Here is a 12,218-nt window from a genome sequence, read left to right as displayed (position 1 = left end):
ATTCCAACCTTCATTGCCCAGAGAGATCATCACATCAGAGCCTCACCAAATCTGCAGTGGTCCGAAAATATGTCTATGCACATGATGTACAAGGTGCACTTGTAAGGGCAGGTTCTAACTGAGACACTGAATTGGGTGGGGTGGAGCCACAATTGACAACAGCTAACAGGAAACATTCTAACTGCACCACTCAATACCAGGCCAATGGAATCTCCGTAGAGAGTGCTGTTGCCAGCATTTGAGAATAGAGAGAGTTGTGGTAATTAAAACTGGGGTTTATAAGTATACACTTTATTTTGGAGCAGTGTTTGGTGGATGACTAGAGCTCCAAAGGGCTTAATTAATTACAGTAGAACTCTAATAATCTAGCACACTCAGACTTGGGTGATACCAGAGCCCCAGATTTTCTATTAGTACCCAACACAGTTTTAATTCACTTTTTCTAGATGTTGTACATAATAATAAAGAATTTTCCAGAGCACCTGGGAAGTTTAAAGGGAGCATGGGAACTAGGGCCGATGCTGATTTCAAAGTGAGCTTGGGAACCAAGACTCCATTGAGTTTAAAGGAATCACAGGAAATGGGGCTCTGGTGAGTTTAAAGGGTGAGCAGGAGCCAGGGCCCTGATAAATTTCAAGGGAGCATGGGAACCGGACACTGGTGTGTCTAAAGGGAGTTTGGGAAGTGGGGCCCCAGTGAATTTAAAGGGGAGAGCAGGATGTGCAGCCTCAGCGAGTTTAAAGCAAGTCTGGGAACCGGGGCCCCATTGAATTGAAAGGAAGCATGGCAACTCACCTAGTGAGCCAAATGCCAAACCATCAGGATTTCCAAATGGTTGGATAGTGGATTATCACAGTTTTACTATAACATGGAAAAAGATGCCCTCTCTAGTGAGAAATTCGGCTGTACGGTATTTTGCTCATTCTCAGTGGAAGACATCACTTTGGTGTTTGCCAATCTACAATGCTTGTAGTCAAGCATCTTGGTTTTAAGATTCTCAGCCTTGATTTCAAATCCTTTCTTATGCCTGAAATTCCTGCAGTCCTACTCACAGAGGTCTCAGCTCCTATACTGGCCTCCTAATCATTCCCATACCAATCATTCCTTCAGCTACCAAGGCACTAAGATGTTCTTGCAGAGAATCTTCTTGCAGCTACCATCAGGCAGGAGGTACAGAAGCCTGAAGTCCCACACCACCAGGTTCAAGAACATCTACTTCCCTTCAATGATTCAGTTCTTGAACCAACCTGCACAACTCTAATCATTACCTCAGTATAGCAACACTATGACCACTTTGACCACCTTCCACTGCAATGTACTTTTTAGTTGGTTCTAATTGTACCCTCTCTTATATAATTTACGTTGTTACTTTATGTTTCTCTTGTGAATTTTGTGTATCTGATGCTATGCGCCTGTGATGCTGCTGCAAATAAGTTTTTCATTGCACCTGTGCATACATGTACTTGTGCATATGACAATAAACTCAACTTTGAGTTTGTCTTTGAAGATGTCTTGATCCAATTATAAAAGGGCCATGGTGAAAGCACATCTGGAATATTGTGTACAGGCCCGGTCTCCCTATCTGAGGAAAAGTCTGCAAGCACGTACCACCAGGCTCAGGGACAGCTTCTATCCGGCTGTTATAAGACTATTGAATGGTCCCTTAGTATGTTAAGATGGACTCTTGACCTCACAATCTACCTCATTGTGGCCTTGCACCTTATTGTCTACCTGCACTGCACTTTCTCTGTAACTATAACATTTTATTCTGCATTCTGGTATTGTTTTCCCTTGTACTACCTCAATGCACTGATGTGATGAAATGATCCGTATGGATGGCATGCAAAACAAGGTTTTTCACTGTACCTTGGTATATATGAGAAAAATAAACCAATTTACCAAATTTACCAATATATACTTGCGAAAGAATTCTAATGAAGGTTTACCAGATTGATTATTGCGATGGTAAGTTTGTCATTTGAGGAGAGATTAAGGAGATTGCGTCTACACTGTCTTCAGCTCAGAAGAATGGGAGGTAACTTCATTGCAAAATTTACAAAGGCCTGACAAGAATAATGTGGGTGTGGCTTGGCAGGGACATATAGAACCAGGGATCAGAGTAAGGGTCAACCATTCAATGCAAAAATAATAAGTAATTTCCTTACCGGAGGGTGGGGATTTTAGGAATTCTCAACCCAAGAGGGCTGTGGCGGCTCAGTCACTGAGTGAGAGTGATATAGTTTTAGACTTTAAGGGGAATCAGTGATATTAGGTTAGTAAAGGAAGAGATGCTGAGATAAAAATAAAACAAGACCTACTCCTGCTTCTATTTCTGAAATTATCATCTCTGAAATTCCCTCCCTAAACCTCGCTCCCTTTCCTCCTTTAAGATATCCTTAAAACCTGGCCCTATGGCCAACTTATTGGCCACCTGTCCTAATAACTTCTTGTGGCCTCATTTTACATTTTAATTATATTTATGTAAGGTGTGTTGAGACATTCAGCTCTGTTATATGGCTTATGTTGCAGTTGTATAAGTTGTTGGTGAGGCCACTCTTGGGGTACTGTGTACAGTTTTGGTCACCCTGTCAAAGGAAAGACGTGGTTAAACTGGAGGGAGTGCAGAGAAGATTTATGAGGATGTTGCCAGGACTGGAGGACCTGAGTTACAGGGAGAGGTTGGCCAAGCGAGGTCTTTATTCCTTGAAAAGTAGGAGAATGAGAGGCGACCTTATAGAAATGTTTAAAATTATGAGAGGCATAGATGAAGTGGTTGGTAACAGTCTTTTCCCCAGGGTGGGGGGAGCCCAAAACTAGGGGGCATAGGTTTAGGGTGAGAGGAGACCAGAGGAGCAACTTATTCACGCAGAGGGTGGTGAGTATATGGAACGAGCTGCCAGAGGAAGTGGTCGAGGCAGGTACAAAAGTATCATTTAAGAAGCACTTGGATAGGTACATGGAGGGGTGGGGCTTGGAGGGATATGGGCTGAAGGCAGGAAATTGGGACTAGCTGGGTGGGCACTATGGTCAGCATGGACTCGTTGCGCCAAAGGGCCTGTATCTGTGCTGTATTGCTCTATGACTCTTATGACTAAAAGTACCAGAAGTTCTTGAAAGAAATGGAGAGCCCTAAGGCCTTCCAGATGGGGGATGGAAGTATATAGGGACTGGATGTCCATGGTGTAGACAAAGCTGTGGGGGCCAGGGAGTTGGGAGTTGTTAAGATGGTGGAGATCATGCAAGGTGTCCTGGGTGTACGTGGGAAAGGACTGGACAAGGGGGGGGGGGGGGGCAAGATGGAGTTGACATATTAGTTTAGTGGGGCAAGATATGTTCTAGAAAGAAATGGAGAGCCCAGTCCAGATGAAGGGTCTTGACCTAAAGCATTGACTGGCCATTTCCCTCCACAGATGCAATCTAACCTGCTGAGTTCCTTCAGCATCTGCAGCCTCTTGTGTCTTCAAGATGTTCTTATTGTTCTAGAACCCCCTCAGACCAGTGGAACTGGTTTAACCTTTTTAACTCTTCCCTTTCCTTAACCCACACCCAGCAACAACTGTCTTTTGGCCTCCAGCTATCACTGAATATTGCATTAAATAACATTTAAATAGTTACTCTACTGACATTGGAAATTTCACTTATACACATAGACCAGCCTAACTACAGTGTGGTATTCTTACTCGTGCTAAGCTGAAGCATTGAAAAACCCACTGCTGAGGTTCCATTGAAATTCAGATAGGAAAAAGAGAACACATTTGTTAAGCACAAAAGATGTTGGAGGAACTCAGCAGGTCAGACAGCATCTATGGAGGGAAATGAACAGTTAACATTTTGGGCCAAAGCCCGAAAAATCAACTCCAGCATTTTTTGTGTGCTGCTCCAGGTTTCCAACTGCACCTGCAGTCTTTCTTGTGGACACATTTGTTAAACTTGCAGCAAACTCCTTCATATCCAACAAACTTACTTACATTCCACTGGACAGCTCTGGCCTCTTTATTACAAGCAAAGATATAAAGTGTCAGAGGAAGTGCAGACACAAGGTTCCTCTCAACAGGAAGTACCTAACAAGCTCTTTTTCTTAAACAAAGGCTGAGTGCTGTCTGGATTAAGTTCTTTGAAATGACGAGGTTTTCACTAAAGTAAATTCACCGCACATGTTTCCACTCATGTGCCATAAATATAAATTCATCAACAATTAATCCCGTAGGGTATTTCAGAAGAAACTTTTGGAGAAGTTTGGGAAAATCCAGAGCTGTCCTGTTCAGAAGGTTGAGCAAGCTTTCCTCGTGGGCCCAACCTTAACCTCTCCAGCTCCCTGAGGTAATATTAACAAAGGGTGTTGCAAAACAAAATGTCACGGACCGTCTTCTGATCTTGATGCTACTTCATCAGGTTTTACTCACACCTCTGGCTCACACAAATGTTTGTTAAAATGACCATGGGGTGTGAATTATATGATGAATACTTTTGACAACCATCTACTGTCGGGGCAGTCTTGACGCTCCCAAACACAAAGGAGTTGAAATGCTGGAATGAGCATGCTGTGACGAGCCTAATCCCAACAGTAACATTCTCACCAGCACTGGGGACAGCCACTCATTTCAACTTCAATAATTAACCTACACTTGAAGCAACTGATGTCTGCCGATCTGGTAGCTCCTCGACCTGAAATGTCATAGAACATAGAACAGTACAACACAGGAACAGGCCCTTCGGCCCACAAAGTTGTGCCGAACTAATTAAACTAATGACACCTAATCCCTTCTGCCCACACATGGCCCATATCCCTCCATTCTCTGCATATTCATTTGCTTATCTAAGAGCCTCTTAAATGCCTCTATTGTATCTGCCTCCACCACCACCTCTGGCAGCACATTCCAGGCACCCACCACTCTCTGTGTAAATAAACTTGCCCTGCACATCCCCTTTGAACTTTCCCCCTCTCACCTTAAAAGCATGCCCTCTAGTATTATGCATTTCGACCCTAGGGAAAAGATACTGGCTGTCTACTCTATCTATGTGAACTCAGTTTCTCTTTTCACAGCTGCTGCCTGACCTGCTGTGTTTTATTTAATGATACAACAACACGTGGGCCTGCACCTGAACTTTGCACAGGGTCTGGCCTTTGCCAGGTGACTGGGTGAGGGGGCACCAGAGGGTGAGGTCTGTTTGCCCTGTGGCCAATGGGTGTGGGGTGGAGGCACTGAGAGTTAACTAGGGAGCCCAGACTCCCCCCTTACCTCATGCAAGTTGAGTTCTTTTACTTTCTCTTTCAGTATGACCTGCAAAGCAAAGAGGAGCACAGTGAGTCACACTGAGAAAACGTCCGACATTTACAAAGTATCAGCCAATAAAACTCACAGTGATTCAGACATAAAGCCTTGCCGGTTATTTATTGCAGCAATCTATCTGTATGAGCTCAACCGTTCTCTTCTGATGTTTACATTCCTCATAAATCACTTCTTGTTCCATTTGCCTTATCTCAGTTGTTCCCATGGTCCCATTCCTGTTCCTCCCAAGTCAAGTTATTTGCTGCAATCACTTTGCGTGAAAAGAGTTCCACATTCCAATCACAAACTGAGTGACGAGATTTCCTCTTATTTCCCCCCGGATCTTGTTGTGAATGTTTTATACTTATTGCGTCTAGATGTGGATTCCCCCAAAAGTAGAAACACTTAGGCAGGTACAATAACAACTTTTAAAAGACAGTTGGACAGGTCCATGGATAGGAAATGTTTAAAAGGTTTAGAATCATACAGTCATAGAGCACTACTGCACAGAAACAGACCCTTCAGCCCATCTAGTCCATGCCGACCTGATCTTCTGCCTAGTCCCATCTACCTGCACCCGGACCATATCCCTCCAAGCCCCTACCACCCATGCACCTATCCAAATCTCTCTTAAATGTTAGGATTGAACCTGCATCTACCATTTCTGCTGGCAGCTCGTTCCACACTCACACCACCGTCTCAGTGAAGAAGTTCCCCTCAGATTCCCCTTAAATATTTCACCTTTCACCCTAAACCTATGTTCTCTAGTTCTAGTCTCACCCAACCTGAGGGGGAAAAGCTTGCATGCGTTCACCCTATCTATACCCGTCATAATTTTGTATACCTCTATAAGATCTCCCCTCATTCTCCTGTGCTCCAGGGAATAAAGTCCCAACCTATTCAACCTTTCCCTATAACTCAGGACTTCAAGTCCCGGCAACATCCTTGTAAATTTTCTCTGCACTCTTTCAAGCTTATTGATATCTTTCCTATAGGTAGGTGACCAGAACTGTACACAATACTCCAAATTCGGCTTCACCAAGATCTTGTACAACTTCAACTTAACATCCCAACTCCTGTACTCAATTCTCTGATTTATGAAGGCCAAAGTGCCAAAAGCTCTCTTTACGACCCTATCTACCTGTGACGCCACTTTCAAGGAAGTATGGATCTGTATTCCCAGATCCCTTTGTTCTACTGCACACCTCAGAGCCTTACTGCTCACTGTGTAAGTCTTACACTGGTTTGTCCTCCCAAAGTGCAACACCTCGCACTTGTCTGCATTAAATTCCATCTGCCATTTTTCAGCCCATTTACTTAGCTGGTCAAGGTCATGCTGCAACCTTTGATAGACTTCCTCGCTGTTCACTACGCCCCCAGTCTTGGTGTCATCTGCAAATTTGCTGATCCAGTTTACCACATTATCATCTAAATCATTAATATAGATGATAACCAACAATGGACCTAGCACTGATTCCTGTGACACACCACTAGTCACAGGCCTCCAGTCAGAGAGACAACCATCTACTGCCACTCTCTGGCTTCTCCCGCTCAGCCAATGTTGAATCCAATCGGCTACTTCATTCTGAATGCCAAGCAACTTAACCTTCTGGACCAGCTTCCCATGCAGGACTTTGTCAAAGGCCTTGCTAAAGTCCACGTAGACAATGTCCACCATCTTTTCCTCATCGACCTTCTTGGTAACCTCCTTGAAGAACTCTATAAGATTGGTTAGATATGACCTACCATGCACAAAGCCATGTTGACTATCCCTAATCAGGCCTGGTATCTCTAAATACTTATATATTCCTGTCCCTTATAAACCTTCCAATAACATACCCAGGACTGATGTCAGGCTCACCAGCCTATAATTTCCCCAACTTATTCTTACAGCCTTTCTTGAACAATGGAACAACGTTAGCTATCCTCCAGTCCTCCGGCACTTCACCCGTTGCTAAGGACGTTTTAAGTATCTCTGTCAGGGCCCCTGCAAGTTCTGCACTAGCCTCCCACAAGGTCCGAGGGGACAGCTTGTCAGGCCCTGGGGATTTATCCACCTTCATTCACCTTAAGAGCCCAGCACCCCTTCTTCTGCAATCTGGATACGGTCCATAACCTCACTACTCTTTTGCCTCAGTTCTATAGTCTCTGTGTCTGTTTCCAGAGTAAATACGGATGAAAAAATTTATTTAGGATCTCCCCCATCTCTTTTGGCTCCACGCATAGATGACCATGCTGATCTTTAAGATGACCTTTGCTACCCTTTTGTTCTTAATATAGCTATAGATGGGCCAAATGCTGGCAAATGGGACTAGCTTGGATGGGGCATCTTGGTTGGCATAGACCAGTTGGGCCGAAGGGCCTGTTTCTGTGCTGCATGACTCTATGACTCCATTCAGTATCCAACCTGTCCAAGTCACTTAGAACATAACAACATAAGAAAATAGCAGGAGTAGGCCACTCGGCCCATCAAGCCTCCCCAGTCAATCAATATGATCATGTCTGATCTATCCCAGCCCTCATCTCCTCTTCTGTGCCAGTTCCCCATATCCTCAATTTCACTTTCTCTTAAAAATTTATCTCCCTCCTCTTTAATGATCTTGCCTTCACAACCTTCTGGGTTAGGGAATTCCAGGGATTCACTGCTCTCTAAAGAAGAAGTATTTTTAATAAAAATACTTCTTCTTTAGAGCCACACAGCACAGAATATTCAGCCCACACTAATTCTATTTTTTTTCTCCCAACATTCCCATATCTCCATCCAGATTCCATCACTCATCTACACACTCAGGGCAACATACCAACCTGCATGTCTTTGGGATGTGAAAGGAAACTAGAACACCCGGAGGAAACCCCACAGTCACTGGAAGAACATGCAAATTCTACGAAACAGCACCTGAGGTGAGGATTGAACCCAGGCTGCTGGAGCTGTGAGGCAGTGGGTCTACTGTAGCAGTTAGCATAACACTATTACAGCGCCAGTGACCCAGGTTCAATTCCGGCCGCCATCTGTAAGGAGTTTGTACATTCTCCCCGTGTCTGTGTAGGTTTCCTCTGGGTGCTCCAGTTTCGTCCCACATTCCAAAGATGTATGGGTTAGGAAGTTGCGGGCATGCTATGTTGGCGCTGGAAGCATGGCGACACTTGTGGGCTGTCCCCAGAACACTCTACACAAAAGATGCATTTCACTGTGTGTTTCGATGTACATGTGACTAATAAAGATATCTTATCTTACTACTGTGCTGCCCTTGAATCGTCAAAGTATAGAAGGCTAAGGGCCAAGTGTTGGAATACGGATGCGTTCTTGATAGCTTGGATATGGTGGGCTGTTGTGCTGTCTGACTCCTCTATCAAGTGCACCCTGACCATGACCAACACCCACACACACATGCACTCCCACTTTCTTGAAGAACATAGAGGGTTGTACCATCCAGGCTTGGGGCTTTTTGCTGTTTTAGATCTACAGCTGCATTAATTATCTCCACCCTATTTAATCTCATTCTCAATGAAAGAGTCAATTCCATCACTTCCTTTTCACTAAAATCTGCAACTAAGTACCTCTGCCATTTTTATTATTATTTTGGTGGTCCCTGTATGGCCCATCCTTTAACGTTCTTTATTTATAAGCCAATACAACTCAGTTTCTTGATCTTGAGTCATAGAGCTATACAGCATGGAAACTGGCCCTTTGACCCAACTTGTCCATACTGACCAAGGTGCCTACCTAAATTGGTAAATTGGTTTATTATCATCACATGTACTGAGGTACAGTGAAAAACTTTGTTTTGCATACCATCCATCCATACAGATCATTTCATTACATCAGTGCATTGAGGTAGTACAAGGGAAAGTTTTACAGTTACAGAGAAAGTGCAGTGCAGGCAGACAATAAGGTGCAAGATCATAAACGAGCTAGATTGTGAATTCAAGAGTCCATTATATCGTGCCGGGGACCATCCAATAGTCTTATAACAGCAGGATAGAAGCTGTCCTTGCGCCTGGTGGTACGTGCTTCCAGGCTTTTACATCTTCTGCCTGATGGGAGGGGAGAAAGAGAAAATGTCCGGGGTGGATGGGGTTTTTGATTATGTTGGCTGCTTTACTGAGGCAGCGAGTCCATGAAGAGTGCGTGAAGGGGAGGCTGGTTTCTGTGATGTGCTGAGTCGTGTCCACAACTCTCTGCAATTTCTTGCGGTCCCAGGTTGAGCAGTTGCCATACCAACCTGTGATACATCTGGATAGGATGCTTTCAATGCTACATCGATAAAAATTGGTGAGGGTCAAAGGGGACATGCCAAATTTCTTTAGCTTCCTGAGGAAATAGAGGCACTGGTGAGCTGCCTTCACCATGGCATCTACGTGGTTGGACCACGACAAGCCATTGGTGATGTTCACTCCTGGGAACTTGAAGTTTTCAACCCTCTCGATCTCAGCACCGTTGACGTAGACAGAAGCATGTGTACTGACCCCTTCCTGAAATCAATGACCAGCTCTTTTGTTTTGCTGACATTGAGAGAAAGGTTGTTGTTGTGATACCATGTCACTAGGCTCTCTATCTCCTTCCTGTACTCCGACTCATCATTATTTGAGTTTCAGCCCACTACAGTGGTGTCATCTGCAAATTTGTAGATGGAGTTAGAACAGAATCTGGCCATGCAGTTGTGAGTGTATAGAGCATAAAGTAGGGGGCTGAGGATGCAGCCTTGTGGGGCACCAGTGTTGAGGGTATTTGTGGCAGAGGTGTTGCTGCCTATCCTCACTGATTGTGGTCTGTGGTCAGGAAGTCAAGGATCCAGTTGCAAAGGGAGGGTGTTGAGTCCCAGGTTCAGGAGTTTGGTGATGAGTTAGCTTGGAATTATAGTAAAGAAGGTGGAGCTGTAGTCAGTAAACAATAGTCTAACGAAGCAAGTCCCATTCGCCTGCGTCTGGCCAATATCCCTCTAAGACTTCCCTATCTATGTACCTGTCCAAATGTCTTATAAATATTGTAATTGTACCCACCTCTAGCACTTCCTCTGGCAGCTCGTTCCACATACCCACCAGTCCCTTGTGAAAAACTTGCCCCTACTCAAGGAGAGAGACTGTGACCACCTTTACTTTTTGAAAAAAATTGATTTCACACTTTGCCTGATTTGTGGTTCTGTTTGAACACCCCAGGCTTTTTATGTTCTCCTCTCCTTTATTACCCATACAGTTAATCTTCAGGTTTAATCCTCTCTTTGCTGTTCTATTCATCCGCAGTTCTTCACCTTAGCTGCCCGTACTTAATTTTCAGTGAAACACATATACCTAATATTCCACAGATTACCCTATTAAAGGTGATACGATATAGCAGCAGCTAGTCACAGAATCAAACTACTTTCTTTCTCTCCCCCAACCTACGTGCTCCAACCTCTGGTGATGTGTCAGGTGCTTGCATTCCTTCCCTGTGTCTGCATGGTCTCCTCATACATCCCAAAGATGTGCTGGAAGGTTAAATGGCCACGGTGAACTACCCTTAGAGTAGGTAAGTGGTAAAAGTATTAAAGGGGTGTTGACATGTAGCTAAGTTGCAGGGGACCAGGAGAAGGGTATGAGACTGATGGGATTATTCCATTGGGAGCTGGCATGGAACTGACGGGAAGAATGGCTTGCCTCTCTGTCATAACAAGCAAATATTTCCTATTGTTTTCAAGCTCTATTTTTTCAAGATTTTCTCCCATCTTATAACATCACTTTTCCTGTGCATGAACTTTTCTCACGTTCACATCAATGCTGAGATTGTCCATGTCCAGATGACACTACCAGCTCCAATGAATCGTGTGATGCACTAGCACCACTACCAGTGATCCACTAGTCCTGTCTCAGTTGGACCAGGCTAAAGCTGCTCCCAAATCCCAGTGGCAGATACTACCCCAGAGTGACTGAGGCCTCATAATATTATCAAAGCACATGTTTGGTTTTCTAAAGAAAAAAGGTAAATTATTTAAAGACTACCAAAAGAACACCACTGCCAAATTCAAGAGTTGTTACCAACTTCAGCAGTATTTCAGGCTGTCAATACACAGATGAATGGAAGGAGGATCTTAACTGTTTGTTCTGGTTTAACATACTGAATCAATTCCAGGATGACGATTTCATATCTTTGAAGAATGAACAGTGCAGACGCCCCTCAAGATAACACTTATTGACAAAAATATCATTTCAACATTCCTGCTTCAATAATTAGTAACAGAAACAATGTGGGGTACTGACTTAACATCATTTTGCTCTCAGTCAGCTATGTTGGGCAGGCCATGTCGTTTGCATGTCCGACATCAGACTCAGCCATTATTTTGATCTTTGTTGTAGGTGGAAATGACCACAATGATTCAAAGAGACACAATACACTGCAGATGCTGGGTCAACAAACAAGAGGCAGGGGACCTCAGCAGGTCAGGTAGCATCTGCGGAGGGAAATGGACAGTCGGGTCCAGACCCTTCATCTGGACTTCATGATTTAAGGATGTGCTCAAAACTCTGTTGAAGAATTGTTACATTCCCACAGACTCCCTGGAATCTCTGACCTCTGACTACTTAAGTGGAGAAGGAACATTCAGAATGGTATGGAGAACCTCCGTGGGAGCACACGGAAACCCAGCAGAAACAGTGGAGAGAATGCACCACCTCACAAACTACCCAGCCGCCCTGTCGGCTACCTCCTGCCCCATCCGTGGAAGAGTCTGCTGATCCAACATTGACCTTGTTAGCCCACCTCAAGCTGGAATAGAAGTAGGTCATCCTTGACCCTGAGGGACTGCCTAAGAAGAAGAGGTGATTTGCCAGTCACGTGATTCTTCTGAATTGAACAGTATTAGTCACAGTTACTAATTACCACAAAGGTGAGCTGACAGCTGTTAGGTATTTTTATAGCCATTAAGAAGTGTTTGCCTTTTGGGGATGGACACCTTATCGTTTATGTAATCAATG

General features: G+C 44.2%; 1 protein-coding gene across 5 annotated transcripts in view; it reads right to left on the bottom strand.

The window, feature by feature from the left end:
- The window catches only part of rnf24 (ring finger protein 24), a 137,952-nt gene that overhangs the window by 37,860 nt on the left and 87,874 nt on the right, over positions 1-12,218 (bottom strand). For all 5 annotated transcript variants that reach the window (XM_052032455.1, XM_052032437.1, XM_052032464.1 and 2 more), the window contains one exon: positions 5,241-5,282. In XM_052032455.1, the coding sequence (XP_051888415.1) occupies positions 5,241-5,282 (42 nt within the window). The remainder of the gene's footprint in view (positions 1-5,240; positions 5,283-12,218) is intronic.

Source organism: Pristis pectinata, chromosome 2 (genome assembly GCF_009764475.1).
Source record: "Pristis pectinata isolate sPriPec2 chromosome 2, sPriPec2.1.pri, whole genome shotgun sequence".
NCBI lineage: Eukaryota > Metazoa > Chordata > Chondrichthyes > Rhinopristiformes > Pristidae > Pristis > Pristis pectinata.
Note: the sequence above shows the minus strand (reverse complement) of the source record. Positions and strands in the feature narration are given on the sequence as shown.